A 16,791-nucleotide genomic window follows, 5' to 3' on the forward strand; every position below is an offset into this window, starting at 1 on the left:
TATCCAGTCAATATGAAGCTCAAGGCCCTATTTCTGTTGGCCATTTCTGGTGCAAGCCAGCTAGTCTCTGCCAATGAGGCACCTTGTAACAACACCACGGACGCATCGACGCTATTGAGAAGTGTCATTGACTCACTTGGAGGCTTTGAGGCTCTTCAAGCGGTTCAAAGACTGGTCTTTAAAGCTGAAGGGTGAGCTTCCCTCCCCATCGACAAGCCAGACGAGGCAAAATCTAACACATGCGTAAGCATCTATCGCTCGCAAACTCTGACCCAAAACTACAACCTCTACCACTCAGACCAATCCGTCGCCGAAGCAGGATCCGAAATACTCTCCTTCGACTTCTCTTCCGGCTTCCGAGCTCGTATCGACCGATACTACCGATACAATGACTACTGGATCTGGGCTCAGCCTGGCCTTGAGCCCTCCATGAACTACACCATCGTTCTCAAAGACGGCAAGGACGGATATGCTTGCTTTACAAAAGGGCAGAACTCATTCTTCGTCAACGATCCAACACAGACACTGGGATATGTGGACTCGTTCCTCGCCGATTATTTGCTTCATCAGGCGAAGCAGTTTGCACTTCCTTGGTTGCTGCAGAAAATGGATCAATCGTCGTCTTGCCTTCGGACCTACGACATGGCCGAACCACTTACAAAGAATCACTTCACCATCTTGGAACTGGACAATTTCGGGCTAAGTCTCATTGTGAATGCCACGAGCCATCGGCCGTACAAGATACGTTCTTTGGAAACCCACGCAACGTATGGCAATGTCACAAACGATCTACTTCTATCAAACTATTCAACCGTCGGCTTTGACGATGAGTCTACTTTCAGTCTTCAACTGCCTTACCGTCTGCAGACAATCTTCAATTCGACAGATGTTCTCGAAGATGTCAAGCTGGACAGCATCTCCATCAATCCACCTTTCCAAACCGGATTCTTTGATCCAGTCTTACCAGCTGAAGACACATCCTCTCCTCAGGCACCAAAGCAAAATCCCCTCTACCCTCGGTCCGAAGTCCACGAGTACTTCGAAGCCGGTCTCTGGGGCGGGCCGTTTGAGTCCTTCTTCAACACATCAGCCGTTGTTGTTACCCATCCGATCCCTGATGTTCCCCAGATCATGGCCGTCTATGTCGGTTACGCAGACTACGTCCAGCTTGTTCTCAATTTCACCGACGGCGTCCTGATTACCGATGCGGCGCCTCATCGGTCTCGCATCCTGATCCAATGGGTCAAAGAAATGTTCAACAAGACTGTTACGCATATTGTTCCGAGCCATCACCATCGCGACCATGCGGGAGGAGTGCCGGATTATGTCAAGGCTGGGGCAACACTTGTCGTACCTGATGTGGCCAAGAGATTTTACTCTTCTATCAACAATGGACATGTCAAGTTCGCCACATATAACGAAAGTAATCCATTCGTGTTGAAGGATGAAAACATTCAATTTCGCTCCTTGTGGAGAGATGAAAACCCCCATGCGCGAGACTGGTCGTATGGCATCGCAACTTCGGCATGTCCAGCAGAAGACGAGGCCGTCGTCGCCTTCGTGGCAGATGTATGGAGCCCTGATCCGGATGATGGTGGCATGGGAGATGCTGTGCGATTCGACATTGGATATGCGAGACAGTGGCTCGATGCAGCCGTGGACGACGGGCTACCGAGGGAGGCCGTCGTGGTGGGAGCCCATGGAGGGAATACCACCATTGACAAGTTGGAGAGTCTGATTGCCATCACTGGTTATGAGTATCCTGATTTGGGGACAAAGCATTGGAAAGCTGGGGGTGCACTTTGCGCGCATCAGCGGCCGTAATGACTCTCGGTATGTCAATTACATACAAAGAGAAGGCATATTTCTCTCATTCTTCTATAAATCAAGTGGCTGTTTGATGTTTGCTCAGTCATTGTTCCGTCTTTCTCGTTTTGCTCAGACTTATGATTTCGTACACTTCGAGGTTGCTTCTTTAGAGCTGGTTCTTGCTCGAGTCCTGAGCTTGCATTCAATTGCATGATCTTCATGTTATTCCCATGCATGGACTCGATGCGAGCAACATGTAAATTACTTATGCACGTAGTTGCATCTCCATGGCCACCTTTCTCTCACACATGGCATCCTGCGTTACAGTCCCATCCAAGGACACCACAGGATCCATCTCGGCTCTTCGATTGGCTCAGGTCCCAGATTGTCCGAGAGGGCATCGCACCCAACAGACAAACCCCACGGCACATACATAGCCAACCCCCTTGCATGAAAGGGACGGCACGGTCCCTGGGAATGACAAATTGTGCGTCCATGCAGCTCTTGGTGAGGAGCTAGCATCAGATCGATCCGAAAGCGTCACACTGAACTTTGCTGCTGTACGCACAGAGCAACGTGCCTCGCCCGTGAAGCCGTGTCACAAGGCAATATGCGGGCATCGTGTATGTGGGTTGGCCATGGAAATCCTTGGCCGTGAGCCATGATGGAAGAGGCATAAAATCACACACGCCCACCGGTCAAAGAGTTGAGAGAAGCCGCGAGCCGATTGGCTGAGACGAAGTTTGCAATGAGATGACTATAAGACAACTACGCATTGTGATCGCCTACTCAGCCAAGTCTCGTATACGGAACAAAGCAGAAGAAGGAAAAGAGTCACCAGGCCAAGCTCATCACCCCATGCTTCTGCCACTCTTGCAAAGAGCAAGGTGCGCCTCGTCCACAAGAGCGTCAAAGCGTCAAGGGAGACCGGCTTTGTCGATGCGGGGATCGGCCTTACTCCGATGGAAAAATCCCTGCCGTCCCAAGGGTTTGGCGGCGTTACGATTTGGTCGTTGAGCTGAGATATGTTGGATGCGAGTTGCCTCGTCAAGCTTGCCCCCCCTCAGCCCATTATGCCACTGATGCTTGATGCTTCCCTGGCAGACGCGTCGAATCATGTCCCAACCTTGATACGCCACAGCTGCAGTGCCAAGGCCACGATTTTTCTTTCTCATCCCTTGCCTAGCTAAGCCGTGCTCTTTTTTTTTCTTCTTTCTTCTTTTCCATATATTAGCCCTGGATGGCAGAGAGTGAGACATGTCTTGGGCAAAATGCAGCAGCCAACATGACAGGACCCGGGTATTCGTTCCCTGGTCCCGGCGACAGCCTACCTCTCCCTCGCATCAACTAACACAGGAGGTAATATACCGCGTAATGACTTACGCAGGCAATTACTCGCAGGTTCTCTAGTCGAGCAATCTCTTACTAGACCGCCATAAAGTCAGCCTTCAGCACGATCAATAAAGCCGGGGTGATATCCCAGGATGTCTCTCATTACTCTACGTATCTAGAAGCCGGCGGTGACACGGCGTCTATTAGCCCAGTGATCAACAAGGGCAGAGCAGATTTACAGAGTAACCTACCAGAAGAACGAGAGTAGGCGATCAAAGATAGAACATTTCATATAACGTAAGGGCTGTAGCAATGCTTTCATGACGCCTCGAAGCAGACATAACAGGCGAGGCCTGCCCTCCGTCCAACTCCTTTCCCAACGCCAGCGCTTCCGCATCAGCGTGGCCTTGGCTTGAGAGAGTCTACGAGCTCTCTCACTTCTAGTCACCTTCCCTCTTCCACACATCGATTCTTTTTTTCCCACAGAATAGCTCCCACCATGGCATCTGTCTACACACTCCCGCCCAGTCCCCCCAACTTTGACGGCGTCGGCATCTTCTACATCTCATGGTGCGCATCATGGACGACGCTCGTCCTCGCCGGCATGCTCTTCTGCTGGCTCAACCGCGATGTCCCCGTCCTCAAGATCCGCGGCCTCCCGCTGTCCTTTTGCGCCATCGCCTTCCTGCACATCTACTGGATCCTCGCACAGATCACGTACCCCGTGGGGCGGACCCTGCCGGTCGTCCTCGCGTACGACATCCAGTACTTCTTCATGAGCCTCTGGTTCCCGCTGGGCGTGGCTTTGTTCCACGCGTCGAACCTCCGCTTCCTCCGCGTGGCACAGCTGCAGAGGCAGTTTACGGATCCGGCTGCTCGGCGGGTCGAGACGGGCTGCAATAAGGGCGGCAAGGCCTCGTGGCTTTGTCGATTGAGGAGTTATGATCATTCGAAGCGGTCGCTGGTCTTGATTGGCTTCGGGATGGTCGTTCAGGTGCGTCTTGTACTATCTGCCGCCGCGCTTAAGACAAAGCGGCATCCGTCCGGTCTTCTTTGTTGATATGCTAACTGTTGCTCTTAGTTCCTGCTCACCATTGGCATGTGGGTAGCATGTCGAAAATACCATCCCACGTTTGGCATTCCTGGCACCGAGCTCCGCGGCGAGACAATCCCGGAGCAGGTTGTCGAGCTCGGCCGAGGCTGGGAGTGGTGGCCTTCGGTCCTTTGGCAGGTCGTCTGGACGTGGATCGTATGTCGGGCTTATAATGAGGGTCGTCGCCTTGGCTAATGGGCTTGCTAGGTTGCGCCTTTTCTGATATGGCGAGCATGGGGGATTCGTGATACAATGGGATGGCGGACACAAACCATCGGCTGCTGCATCTCCAAGTAAGCTGAGCTGGCCTATTTCCGTGCTGATACGTGTTTCCTATGACTGACCGAACATTGATTCAGTCTTCATGCGACACCGATGTTTATGATCGCCTCCTATGTTCCCGCCTTTGACAAGGTGAATCAGTATTTCACGCCCAGTCAATGGTGAGTGCAAATCACCCCAAACGCCATGTTTGATCAAAGGACAGACGTACTGATTCACCACTCGTCGTCAAGGATTCACCTCTCCATCCTCATGTTTGAAATATTCACAGTCTTCGTCCCCGTCTTTCAGGTATTCAGATTCCGGGCCCAACAAAAGAGAGCAGCCCGCCTGAATGCACAATGGGACACCTTCTCGACTGCTCACACGCTCTGCGCATCGTCTTCCGAAGACTGGATATTCTCCGCCAAGGCCTCGACCCCGAAGATGAGAGCCGTCGATTTGTTCGATGAAGATCTCGGTGAACGCTTCTTGACAATGAACGTCCTTGAGCAGGTCCTCAGCGAGGATCCGGGCCCGCTGCAGGAGTTCTCTGCTCTGAGGGATTTTTCGGGAGAGAATGTTGCCTTTTTGACCAGTGTCGCCAAGTGGAAATCGTCCTGGATCGAGAAATTGAGCAGCGAACAGAGGCGACAGATGTACAACAGCGCTTTGGCGATATACATTGACTACATCAGTCCCAGAGACGCCGAGTTTCCCCTCAACTTGTCGTCCAGCGAAGTCAAGCGCTTGCAGGCCATCTTTGAGAAGGCCGCCCGCACCGTCTGCGGAGAGTCATACATCAACCCAGCGACGCCCTTCGACATTGAAGTCGCGCCTGTCCGGTCCTATGAGACAGACAGTGCTTTGGAGACAAATAGCAGAGCAACGTATCGGGGGAGATACCATGGCGAGATTCCAGATGTATTTGATGTCACGGTGTTTGACAGCATAGAGAGCCACATCAAGTATCTTGTCTTGACGAATACCTGGCCAAAGTTTGTCGATGAGATGCAGTCCAGGAAGCGGCGGCGTTCGACTGAGACGACGCAAACAGAACGGACGTGGAAGTCGGGGTCGACTCTTACGAATCGGATAATGCATTTAGTCCATCATGTTATGTAGGTGGATTTGGCGGCTTCTCACTGTTCTTTCTTCAGGGTTTTAGATTATTGGGTATTGTGGGATTACCACATGTTCATGTTCCAAGGGATATACTCCGTACAACAACAAGCAAGCATAGATGGTAGTTATCATTAAATGGATGGCCAGCATATACACTTGGTATTTGACGCTCTTTTTGCATGGGCCCCAATGAGAATTACACGTATCTCGGCAATATTCCTCAGCCCTAGCATGCAGGTGGCTGCATATGAATGACGAAAACAACTGCCGAGAGATAGGAGGTCTCCGTCGCATGGCCTGATAACCGATGCAGCCCTGTCAAGAGCTGTGGTTCTACGGTAAATTATACAATTGGCCAGCTCAATCGCTGATTCGAATCCTTCCGTCTGTGATTCCAAAAGATGTGGATAAGGAACTATGTCGGACAAGGGGGACCACAGGCTCGATAGAGTCAAGCTTCGCATGTAGTAGCTGTCGGGTCTCCTGCTTACGGCATAATGGAGATGTAAGCATGTGGGAGGACGAGACTAGTAGTTGCATGTGGGATGGGATCGCTATTGAATCTGGCGATAGTCGAGCTACGTAGGCATCTGATGAATGCTGTATCGCCAATTAGCCGACCTCGTAAGTTGTAAGCACGCAGTGTAGTCAGTTTTGACTAAGGATTGAGGCTATCTGTTGGTATTACGAATCTAGCAAATTGTATGGTGAGTTGCTAAACGACTTGTCGAAGAGGTCAGGCAGTTGAAAGATATAAGTATAGCAATCAAGAACGACAATGGCAACTCCATCTTCAACCATCATCCTCAACAACTCGACAGCTCTCTAATCATACTTGCCAAGATGCACTTCCATCAACTGCTTCCCATCTTTGCTGCGGCGGCCCAGGCACTGCCGCAGTCGACTTCAGTCCGATGCCGCGAGGTTCAGATCCCAATCACCGTTTCAACGCCTCGCTTCATCGTGACTGCTGATATCCACGATGATTGGGATGCCGCTGCTCTGACGCTCAACTTGACCCGTCGGGATGTGACCACATCTGCCGATCCCCTTCCCATCGAAGCAAACATGTCCGAGCCTGTGAAAAGCACGTATACCGTGGGAGCGACTTTGTGCGGCAATGGAGGGCCTACGCTGGTGCTTACACATGGAATCATTGAGTCGAAGCTGTGAGACTTTCTTTTTCTTGCTCGATCTCGTTGAAGGGAGCGATTTGAATGTTGACGGTCTTGTTACAGGTATTGGAACCCAAAGTTTCTTGGTAGTGAAAAGTACAATTTTGTGGATGCTGCGCTTGCCCAGGGCTATTCGGTGCTCAGCTACGACCGCATCGGCGTTGGATCATCACCCAAGTAAGCCTCGCCTCACTGCATCACATAAATGGCTATATACTCATCTTTGCAACAGAGTCAACTCCTTGACAGACGCCCAATTCCAAGTCGAAGTCGCCGTCCTCGAAGGCCTCGTCAACTACGCCAAGACCAAAGCCCACGCAACCCAGGTCGCCCTCATAGGCCACAGCTACGGCTCCTACATCTCCTCCGGCGCCGCCTCGCACGTTCCCGTCGACGGCCTCGTCCTGACCGGCTTCAGCGGCACCTTTGACTACTTTGCGCCCTTTGTCGCCGGCGCAGGTCTTCGAGTTGCGAAAACGCAGAACCCTTTTCGCTGGGGACACTTGGATTCCGGATATCTGACTACGTCGGACCTGTATGCCGAGACGTATGTGTACTATGCGGAGCCGCACTTTGAGCACACGGTTGCAGAGTATACGTTTAATGTTGCCAGTGAGCCTTTTGCTGTGGGAGAGCTTCCTTCGGTGCTTGCCACGACGGTCAACTACAAGGATATCAAGGCGCCTGTTCTTGTGCTGCAGGGACAGTTTGACGTTTCTGCCTGTGGTGGGAACTGTGTTGGTGTTGTCAATGGCACCAAGGAGCTGTTTACGGGCGCAAAGGTTCTTGAATATGTGGACAATCTTCCTGCTGGGTGAGTATCCCAAAGACTCCTTTTCTCGAATGGTAGTGTGCTGACTGAATCGTAGACATAACCTCAACTTCCACAAGATTGCTCCGCAAGCATTCCAGAAGATCTTTACTTTCTTGAAGGCGCAGGGACTGAAGCCATAAACTCCATTCAGCGCATACATGCTACCCAGACTAAACTTGTGTTTCATTCTTGTCGTAAATATTCACATCTCAATAGATTCCTAATGCAATACATCGTCGAAGCACGGAGAAACCCGCCAGCATTGGAATCGTACCATTCATCGAGCAGTTCAACTAGGTGTAAAAGCAGCGGCTACTCGCGCCGTGTCAAAATACTCCCGAAACAAGACAAATTTGCCATTCTCCGCGCGGACATACGAGATGTAGTCCTGCTTATAGAGCTTCCCCGTCGTCGTCACCGTCCCGGCCATGACGTACTCGACAAACGCGGCATCGTCACCCTCAACGGGGTACACCTTTTTGATCTGCACGTTAAAGTCGTCTCCCATGCTGTTAGCAAAGAAGGACGCAGTGGCGGCGACGGCATCGATTCCCTCCATTCGGGTCGGGTGAGGAGGCGCTGCGTAGGGCATTTCCAGAACGGCGTCGGGGGCCCATAGAGCACGCCATGCTTGGGGGTCGGCCCTGAGGGTCTGGAAGTGCTTTTCGATGAGTTGGGTGACGCTCATGTTGAGTCTATGAGGCGACAACTATGGAATCATTTAGTTGAGAGCAGACCTGTGTAAAGGGTTGAGTCTCTTACCTGGGGGCTTTAGGTACCTATGTAAGAACGCTTACACTATCGTGCTCTTAAAGAAAGGCGGGATGCTGTAGACTTGACTCGGACACCACTGTCATGAGATGACCATAGGTACCACCAAGCTTCAGCAGACAGTATGTATGCTTGGTAGAGAAAGGAAGGATTCTGAAAAAGACCACGACATGCATGATACAGCCCCCCGCTTTGTGTGTCAAGGTGGTATTCCTGTCCTTGGTCATCCGCTTTGAGTTGGTTAAGCGAATGTTGACTTGGGTGCATCTGGGTAGGTAAGCTTACAAAGAACAGATGAGGTCGCATTGTAGCCTTCTTGCTAAGTAGTACAGCATTGCATATATGGCAGGAAAATACATGGTATGGATGTTGAAATATAGATGAATTCTAGCTCAATTGTGTGCTCAATCTTTTGCTGAAAGTCAGACCTACAGCTCAGTTGATGGCCATTCCGGGCATGTGCTCTATACTACCTACCTGCTGAGGTGCTAGAGTGAGCTTACGCACTGTGGCCGCAGCTCCAGCAGCATCAACGAAAAGTAAAGGACATCTGTCTCAACTTGTGATGACACGAAAACCACAGCGATAGATGTTGAAATATTCTTCTTTATGCCTGATTCAAGTCGTGATGCTGCGAAGAAGCGAGTGCTTTCACAGACACAAGCTGCGATGAATTTGGTCAAGATGCAATGATGTCATTGTCATCAACATGTACCTTACCTAGGGACGGGGCACAGGTTGGAGACGGCTCCAGCTGTAGTAGTACGGCTTCATGCTTCGGCCTCCAGAGTACGATTCATTCATACATGGAGTCGATTGAGTGTCGCACAGATCAAGCGTCCAGCGCAATACCTTAATACTGTACAGATGCCAAGGACGCACACGCACAGCAGATCGACAACGTGCCATTTTTAAGCCGCCGCAGATTTGTTCTTCTGCGTGCAGAACCAACGCCAATCGTCGCCACCGTGTCAACCAGCCATCGACACCGTGCGCCTCCCTTGGAGCTTCCACCCAATGACATGCCAGTCGCGTTCGTGTCCTTTTTGCTGCATCATCCAATCTTATCGCCTCCTTCGCTCGTTTCCAACTCCCAACGGATCTCGACTTTCGGATCGTGCAGCCGTCGCTGATTAGATAGATCTCCGTCTATCGCTTCTACTTCTCTTCTCTCCTTTGCCTCCTTCTGCCTCTCGAGCTCAGGGCCACCATGGCGCTAAACGTCTTCCGTGTTGCGGGTGAGTGGCACCTTGTCGCCAGGCTGAACCGGAATGGAAGCTCTTCCTCAGCGACATGCCGTGATGGATAGACGGAAGATGCGCTAACGCAGGAACAGGGGATTTCTCGCATCTGGCGAGTATCCTGATACTGCTGCACAAGATGGTGCAGCTCAAGGTGCGTCCCTTTTCCGAATGCTGTCGCTTTCGCAGCTTCTTCAACTGTCAGCTTGCCGTCAGCTAACCCATCGATTGCCCTGCAGAGCTGTTCCGGCATCTCCTTCAAGTCGCAAGGGCTGTACCTCCTCGTCTACCTCACCAGATATCTCGGTACGCAGCTCAATCGCCACGGAGCATGTCCAATGGCGAGACCGACGCAGGCTAACAACACGGGCAGATCTCTTCTCGACCGACAACCTCTACAACCTCGTCTTCAAGATCCTCTTCATCGGCTCGCAGGGTTACATCATCTACCTCATGACCAACGCCTACAAGCCCACCAACGCCGCCAACCTCGACACCTTCCGCGTCCAGTACCTCCTCGCCGGCGCTGCCGTGCTCGCGATCCTCTTCCCCGTCAAGTACACGCCGTCCGAGATCCTGTGGGCCTTTTCCATCTGGCTCGAGTCTGTGGCCATCCTCCCGCAGCTGTTTATGTTGCAGCGCACCGGCGAGGCCGAGACCATCACGACCCATTACCTCTTCGCACTCGGCAGCTACCGCGCCCTCTACATTCCGAACTGGATCTACCGCTACCTTGCCGATCCCAAGTATAAGGTTGACTGGATCGCCATCATCGCCGGTATCATTCAGACGGTCCTCTACAGCGACTTTTTCTACATTTACTACACCAAGGTTCTCAAGGGCAAGAAATTCAAGCTGCCCGTTTAAAGGAATAGCATCCTACTGGGTGCTCAGCGGGGGAGAGACGAGTGATGGTCTGTCGTGACACAGCACGGAACAAGCCATCACGGACAGTATGCTTAGGGGATGACGTGGTGGCAGCTACAAAGTAGACGGGGGTCAGGATTCTGCTTGTCATCGGAAAAGTGGGAGTTGTGCGGCTACGACAATTTACAGAATCGATCCAGTGTGTTTTTTCCGGAGGGGGGCAATGATTGCATTGGCGGCGTTTGATGGTAATGCTCGGTTTGGCGGCAGTAAGGGAATGGGCGTCATCTCTACATGTGAGGATTCCATGAGTTTGGGCCATGTACGTTGCGGACGAAAAAAAAAAATTAGAGGGCAGTCAATTGAATGTGTTTTGATCCAGGTAGCTTGAGCTGAGCTTGGTGAAGCTATCCTCTACGTGATGGCGCTATACAAACCGGACAGCAGTGAGAACAATGTGAGAACGACTGGAGGATAAACCGAATTGGGCGGGTTTGCCCTCAATTTCTCCTGAAGAAACCTATCTTATTGTCTCCCTTTTCTTGCCCTATTCATTTTTTTCTTGATTGTCGCATCGAAGAGGTGCCCTTTGTGTAAGATACATGCAAGCAGGCCAGTCACGTGATAACCATCCATCATCATCATTCATCAAGCCTTCCAGCGTGATTCTCATTCTTCGTATCCAACATCATCCCACTCATTTCCTATCTCTCTTTAAATCAGGAAATCAAGGCCATCATGGAAAGCGACGCGCCGCCCGAAAACGTCGAGAAGCAAGTCGCGCCGGAAAACGGCCCGCCCGACGCTGTCCCCGACGCCCTCGCGCAAGCCCAGGATCTGAACAAGCTCCCCACCCGCAAGGACGTCTCGCTGCGAGAGTTTCTCAGCAAGATTGACGACTATGCGCCCATTGTACGTTGTTCCCCCAACAAGTCATGACTCTGGAGATGATGTGGATTCGCTTTGCTGACCATGGTGGGTTCTTGCTTTGTGGTGACAAAAAGATTCCCGATGCAGTGACGCACTACTACATGACCAAAGCCGGTCTGCCTCCGCCTCCGCAGACAGACCCCAAGCTCGCTCGTCTGCTGGCCCTCGCGACGCAAAAGTTCATTGCCGACATCGCGGCCGACGCGTATCAGTACAGCCGGATCCGCGGGGCGAGCAACACCAACAACCCGATGGGCACGCTCGGCGCGGCTGCGGGATTCCCCATCCCGGGACAGCAGTCTGGGCAGCCGGGCAGCAAAGAGCAGGGCAAAGGTGCTCCGTTGGGGATTCAGAGACCTGGTTTTGGAGGTGGTGGACAGGGCGGGAGTCAGAACCGGACGGTGTTGACGATGGAGGATTTGGGGATGGCGGTCGGGGAGTATGGTGTTAATGTGAAGAGGAGCGAGTTTTACCGATGAGTAGTTTTGTTCCTTTGATCTAAAGGAGAGGATGAGAGGGTATAATTTCGGCTGGCAAGACGAGGTTTGCTACGGCGTTGGGGATTTGGCGTTGGATATGGCTATCAAGGGTAGACCTACGGGTCTTTTTGTTGAATTGCTCCGATACGATACAAGATTGCTTTTCCTTTCTCTCAGATCGTATTCTCATGCGCCATTGATGTGATATCATGCAAAATTTGTTGGCATTACGGCGTTGATACAGTATTTGTACAAGTCTTCATCCTCTCTCTTCTCTCCAACCCATTTATTTCCTATCCCAGATATTCGGTTTCCGTGTCCTATCATCCACAGTCAGCTACACGTCGTCCCTCACACTGCAGAAACAATTCGAACTGGCGACTTACGGCGCAAACTCGCCCAGCTTGTGTCCCACCATGTCCTCCGTAATCGTCACCTGGTGATAGTCCTTGCCATTGTGAATCTCAAAGTTGAGCCCGACAAAGTTGGGCAGGATGGTCGCCGAGCGGGCCTGCGTTCGGACGGGGGGCACCTTGTCGTTGGGGCCCTTAGGAAAGACGATGTTGAGACTAGAAGTTCGTGTGAGTGTGTGGTTCGTGTGGGTGATGTTGGAGGAACTCTGGCTTACGGGACGAGGTTGGGGCCTGTGAGGGTTTATCGTTAGCTTTGAGGTTTCCTTGGGTAGATTGGGGTATTTCGCGGGAAACTGTGAAATTACCTTTCCAGACGGAGCGCTTGAGGAGCGCTCGTGTGGGCAACATTATGGCGTTAGTATGATCTTGATGTCCGGCTTGGAGTCTTTTGGTGGTGATGTTCTAGAAATCTTTCGGAGCGATTGGGTCACGTGATCGAGAGTAGTGACATGTGCTCGTTCCACATGCCTGGTTCTGGCGCGGACCTCTGCACTACCTATGGCGGCATTCAACATGGAATTGTTTATTAACCACTTTGGCTCATAAGCATGGCCTAGAGCCATGAGGTGCCTAAGTAAACCTGCCTGTGAGACTATACTGTCACATCTCGCGATATCTATTCCATATACCTTCCAACCTCCGCCAGTAGCTGGCTTCCAAAGTCTGGGCATCCGTCGACCAGGTCCTTGAAGCCATCGCTCTTGGTCAGCTGCTTTATAAAGCAGGCACAGTACTCTACCACGAGCTTGCGCAGATTATCCCTTTCGATTGTGTTGGCGAATGAGTATTTCGCCAAGTCGACAAGGTCTTCGATGCGGTCTGCATGGACATTACGATTCAGGAGATCGTCGTAGAGATTGTCCAGGCAGTACTCTCGCAGCTCGGGAATATCGTACTTGTCCGCAAGAACATAAAGACGGGCGTGGGAGAGGAAGACTTCAGTGTAGTCTTCGCAGCTTTCCGGGATCTTGCGGGGGAATCGAGATTCGCTCTCCTGTAGTTGTACGAGGTCGCCGACAAATGCCTCCATGATGCGATGTCTTGTCGATTTCCTCGCAATATCGTTTCGGCATCCCGTGCAGTTCGCATACCGAGGGATACGACATTCAGAGCAGTATGGCGAGGTGAACTTCGAACTACACAGAGTACAGCAGTATTTCCATTTGGTGGGAGTCCACTCAGAGTTGCAGTGCCGCTCAGGACTATCGAACTTGGCTCTGCTAAGGTTGAGCAACGTCAAGAGTGATTCGTCCACAGGTGCATTTGTCTGCGCAACGGTGCCTTCCTGTTCGGAGGTTGCGATTTGAGAAGCGTCGAGGAGAATTTCTGGGCTTCCAGGAGTGTAGTCTCCAGTATACGCCCATTCGCCGAAGCGGATGAACGTATCCTCGTCGGTGTCTTCCCAAGAAACGCACTGCTCCTTGGCCTCTCTCATGGGCCCATTCACCAGCTGGTCGAGACTCTTCGAAAGCCTTGACACCGCAGTTCTATGTAGCGCAAATTCTTTCTTCTTGGGTCCGACGAGGAACTTGAAAGGCATTGAGAGCAGAATGCTGTTACTGAAGCGTCAGCATTGCAATAGGCTTGGGGGAAAGAGAGATGAACCAAGTCGACGAACCTCTCCATGTGAGGCTTAGGTCTCTGCGACGCCATCTCGCAGCCACTGAGTAGAGTCTGTCGGGTGCGGTGTGTAAGTCGACAAAGATGCCGGTTGTCAGATATGGGCGATATTGAGCTGTGAGTTGGAGGTGGCCTTGATTGGAGGAGATTGAAAACTGGTGAAGATCAAACTCTAGGTGCAAAGCTTCTATGATCTTACAAAGGAGGTAAGGACAGCCTTGGGTGAAGCTCGGTGAAGCGAGGCAGAACTCGACTGTGAATCAATGTGTAGCTGGGGAAGGAACGGAGGCTTGGCTTTGGCGTGCGCGCATGCCTCACCATTGCAGTGCCAGTGTCGTTCTTGCTTATCCTCTTATTAAGGTGGGAAAGCCCCAGAACTTCTTGTATTTACAAAACATCGAGAAAGATAAGGCCTGACCGACCCAGCTCATCTGGCATCAGGTCCTGCAGTTGTCAACTGCCCGCATGTGAGCACCTTTGTGAGTTACTAAAGATTGTAATCCTCGTCCAAAGGACTCGGGAGTGAGGTAACAGATGTAGTGAGTATGTCTCTACCTAATTCGATGCAGGTATAGCCTGTGAAAAACATGACATTCCCTTGTGCTGAACAAGGTGGTGTTATGTGACAATATCATTCAAAGGAAGATCATCTCATCCGCATGCAAGAGCATCAGTCAGAAATCACAAAGAAGAATGCAGAGAGTTCCAGCAGAGAGAAGAAAAAAAAATGCTGATTGATCTCCTGGCAAGTGTGTTTGACTGTCGTCAAGATCAAGACGCCTGGTTCTGGCATCTGGGTCCAGGGTAGGCGCGCATCACGTGTCGGCGACGCTTATCAGCAGCGGCCCCCCCATGGAGCCAAAGTCCCAGCGAATCGACATGTCGCAAAAGTTGCATCGCGCTGCGTCAACGAAATCCGACCAGCTCACAGACGCTCGAATCCTGCGGGTCGCTTTGCGGTGCATTGATTTGACTCGCACATCTGCATCTCGACGGCATTGCGTATCCTATTCGCCAAGCCTTTGTTGATTCTGGCCGTCTTGTCTGTTGTCTTTTCCTCTTGTCGTCGGGCCGCTTTCTGTCGGTCGTTTTTTCTTGGAAGAAGCCACGCTTCCGGCTTGTCACTGGCGAGAAAACGCAGCCAAACAAGAATCTGTCCCTTTTTTCTCCTCGATACGATATCCATCTCCGGCTCCCTCGAACCTTGCCGCATCCTCTCCCGTCATCGTCATCGACTCCAGCTCTTCGCTTCCGCTCCTCGATCCTCGACATTTCGAATCTCAAATCTTCTTGCCTCTCTTCGCTCCTTAGCCATCCGATAAATGCCAGACGCCACAGCCTCGGGTGCCGACACGGGCGGTGCTGCCCGGTCTCGCGAGCACAACCAGGGCAACCAGGGCCGCACGTACACGGTCGAGCAAAAGGCAGCCGTCCTGCGCATCCGGAAATGCAAGCCCACCGCCTTTTACGACATCCTGGGCCTCGAGGCCGTCCGCAGCTCGTGCACCGACGCCGACATCAAGAAGGCGTACAGGAAACAGTCGCTGCTGACGCACCCCGACAAGAACGGCCACGAGCACGCCGATGAGGCCTTCAAGATGGTCAGCCGCGCCTTTGGCATCCTGGGCGACAAGGAGAAGCGGGAAAAGTACGACAAGTATGGCACCGACCCGGACAGCCGCTTCGAGAGCGCCCGCGCACAGAACCCATTCTCAGGCTTCGGCTCGCGACAAGCGGCGGCGGCGGGAGGCGGTGGCGGTCCCTGGGACGATGAGATGACGCCCGAGGAAATGTTTGCGCGCTTCTTTGGCGCTGGAGGCGGTCCCTTTGGCGGAGGAGGCTTTGGAGGTGAGTGAAGCCGGCGAGGTCGGAAGTTGATGTGATACTGACTACTGAACGCTCGACACAGGTCCCCAGTTCGTCTTCAACTTTGGCGGCGGCCCCGGCATTCGAGTGCACCAATTCGGCGGCGGCATGCCCCGAGCGAGACCGCGAGAGGCCCAAGGAGCCCCCCAGCAGGAGCAGCACGGCCTGCAGACGCTGCTCGGCCTGCTCCCCATCCTCCTCTTCTTCTTCGTGCCCCTCATCACCTCCATCTTCTCTGGCGGCTCCTCCACCCCCGCCACGCCGCGCATGGTCTTTGACAGCCCCCAGGCTCCCTTCACCGAGGGCCGCACAACGCCGAACCTCAACGTCAAATACTTTGTCGTACCCTCCGAAATCGCCTCATATAGCAAGTCCAAGCTGCTTCAGCTGGACCGGACAGCCGAGCTCAACCTGGTGCGGCAGCTGCGGTACGAGTGCGAGAACGAAATCATGCACAAGCGGCAGTTGAGGGAGGCAGCCACCGGATGGTTTTACCAGGACCCGGTCAAGATGGCCGCTGCCGATGCGTATAAGATGCCCTCGTGCCAGCGCCTGGAGACGTTGGGCGTGAGCCGGTCATGAGACATGGGGGAGACAAGGGTAAAAGAAGAAAAAAAAGAGACACAATGGGCACTTTTCATGAGGGATTACGGACATCAAAGACACTTGTTGATATGCTATTTTATATACACTCGAAACGGAATTGGCTGCAGGGAGTTGGGTTTTCTTTGTACGCTGGCGAGAGACACTGAAGCTTGTAGTATGGCATGATGAGCATGAGCGAGTAGAGCGACGTGGACGGCGTGTGAGGATACATGTAGGGCTCCATTCATATACCTATGTATATCTTTATAATAATATCATACGATATTCTACATGAGCTTGGCCGAGATCGCTATTCTTGTCGTTTACTGGCATCCGGATTCCCATTGGTTGTATGTGATCAAGCCTTTGATTCAGCTGAGGACTACGACAAGCTCTAACCATTCCAAAAC

The 16,791-nt window shown here is 52.3% G+C and overlaps 8 protein-coding genes across 8 annotated transcripts; 6 read left to right on the forward strand and 2 right to left on the reverse strand.

Annotated features, from left to right (window-relative positions):
* Nucleotides 1–12: 12 nt before the first annotated feature.
* Nucleotides 13–1,824, forward strand: TRIREDRAFT_112086 (uncharacterized protein; the record flags this gene model as incomplete). Its single annotated transcript, XM_006969408.1, has 2 exons — nucleotides 13–191; nucleotides 249–1,824. The coding sequence occupies 2 exons, from the start codon at nucleotides 13–15 to the stop codon at nucleotides 1,822–1,824; spliced, it is 1,755 nt and encodes a 584-aa protein (XP_006969470.1).
* A 1,864-nt stretch (nucleotides 1,825–3,688) lies between these two features.
* Nucleotides 3,689–5,551, forward strand: TRIREDRAFT_37525 (GPCR, GprK-type; the record flags this gene model as incomplete). Its single annotated transcript, XM_006969380.1, has 5 exons — nucleotides 3,689–4,135; nucleotides 4,223–4,390; nucleotides 4,442–4,527; nucleotides 4,594–4,677; nucleotides 4,750–5,551. Coding segments are annotated over 5 exons (1,587 nt in total), but the record flags the coding sequence as incomplete, so codon positions are not given.
* Nucleotides 5,552–6,463: 912 nt separating this feature from the next.
* Nucleotides 6,464–7,749, forward strand: TRIREDRAFT_70001 (uncharacterized protein; the record flags this gene model as incomplete). Its single annotated transcript, XM_006969409.1, has 4 exons — nucleotides 6,464–6,789; nucleotides 6,859–6,972; nucleotides 7,028–7,609; nucleotides 7,665–7,749. The coding sequence occupies 4 exons, from the start codon at nucleotides 6,464–6,466 to the stop codon at nucleotides 7,747–7,749; spliced, it is 1,107 nt and encodes a 368-aa protein (XP_006969471.1).
* A 3-nt stretch (nucleotides 7,750–7,752) lies between these two features.
* Nucleotides 7,753–8,686, reverse strand: TRIREDRAFT_124065 (uncharacterized protein; the record flags this gene model as incomplete). Its single annotated transcript, XM_006969429.1, has 3 exons — nucleotides 7,753–8,304; nucleotides 8,407–8,459; nucleotides 8,666–8,686. The coding sequence occupies 3 exons, from the start codon at nucleotides 8,684–8,686 to the stop codon at nucleotides 7,899–7,901; spliced, it is 480 nt and encodes a 159-aa protein (XP_006969491.1). The 3' UTR covers nucleotides 7,753–7,898.
* Nucleotides 8,687–9,590: 904 nt separating this feature from the next.
* Nucleotides 9,591–10,592, forward strand: TRIREDRAFT_52451 (ER lumen protein retention receptor; the record flags this gene model as incomplete). The annotated part of the gene is made up of 4 exons (XM_006969410.1): nucleotides 9,591–9,618; nucleotides 9,717–9,775; nucleotides 9,861–9,927; nucleotides 9,995–10,592. The coding sequence occupies 4 exons, from the start codon at nucleotides 9,591–9,593 to the stop codon at nucleotides 10,486–10,488; spliced, it is 648 nt and encodes a 215-aa protein (XP_006969472.1). The 3' UTR covers nucleotides 10,489–10,592.
* A 739-nt stretch (nucleotides 10,593–11,331) lies between these two features.
* Nucleotides 11,332–11,897, forward strand: TRIREDRAFT_33085 (transcription initiation factor TFIID25; the record flags this gene model as incomplete). The annotated part of the gene is made up of 2 exons (XM_006969378.2): nucleotides 11,332–11,400; nucleotides 11,493–11,897. Coding segments are annotated over 2 exons (474 nt in total), but the record flags the coding sequence as incomplete, so codon positions are not given.
* Nucleotides 11,898–12,279: 382 nt separating this feature from the next.
* Nucleotides 12,280–12,658, reverse strand: TRIREDRAFT_70017 (ribosomal protein S19/S15; the record flags this gene model as incomplete). Its single annotated transcript, XM_006969430.1, has 3 exons — nucleotides 12,280–12,466; nucleotides 12,526–12,541; nucleotides 12,616–12,658. 3 exons carry the CDS (start codon nucleotides 12,656–12,658, stop codon nucleotides 12,280–12,282), a joined length of 246 nt encoding a protein of 81 aa, XP_006969492.1.
* Nucleotides 12,659–14,886: 2,228 nt separating this feature from the next.
* TRIREDRAFT_52456 (uncharacterized protein) lies at nucleotides 14,887–16,605 on the forward strand. The gene is made up of 2 exons (XM_006969411.1): nucleotides 14,887–15,778; nucleotides 15,840–16,605. The coding sequence occupies exons 1-2, from the start codon at nucleotides 15,253–15,255 to the stop codon at nucleotides 16,376–16,378; spliced, it is 1,065 nt and encodes a 354-aa protein (XP_006969473.1). The 5' UTR covers nucleotides 14,887–15,252; the 3' UTR covers nucleotides 16,379–16,605.
* The last annotated feature ends 186 nt before the right edge of the window (nucleotides 16,606–16,791 follow it).

The sequence above is a fragment of the Trichoderma reesei genome, assembly GCF_000167675.1.
Source record: "Trichoderma reesei QM6a unplaced genomic scaffold TRIREscaffold_32, whole genome shotgun sequence".
NCBI classification, from domain to species: Eukaryota; Fungi; Ascomycota; class Sordariomycetes; order Hypocreales; family Hypocreaceae; genus Trichoderma; species Trichoderma reesei.

Coding starts and splice junctions, on each gene's coding strand:
- TRIREDRAFT_52456 (XM_006969411.1), top strand. CDS start 15,253: ATGCCAGACGCCACAGCCTCGGGTGCCGACACGGGCGGTGCTGCCCGG. Junction 15,779..15,839: donor TGGCGGAGGAGGCTTTGGAG/GTGAGTGAAGCC, acceptor CGCTCGACACAG/GTCCCCAGTTCGTCTTCAAC.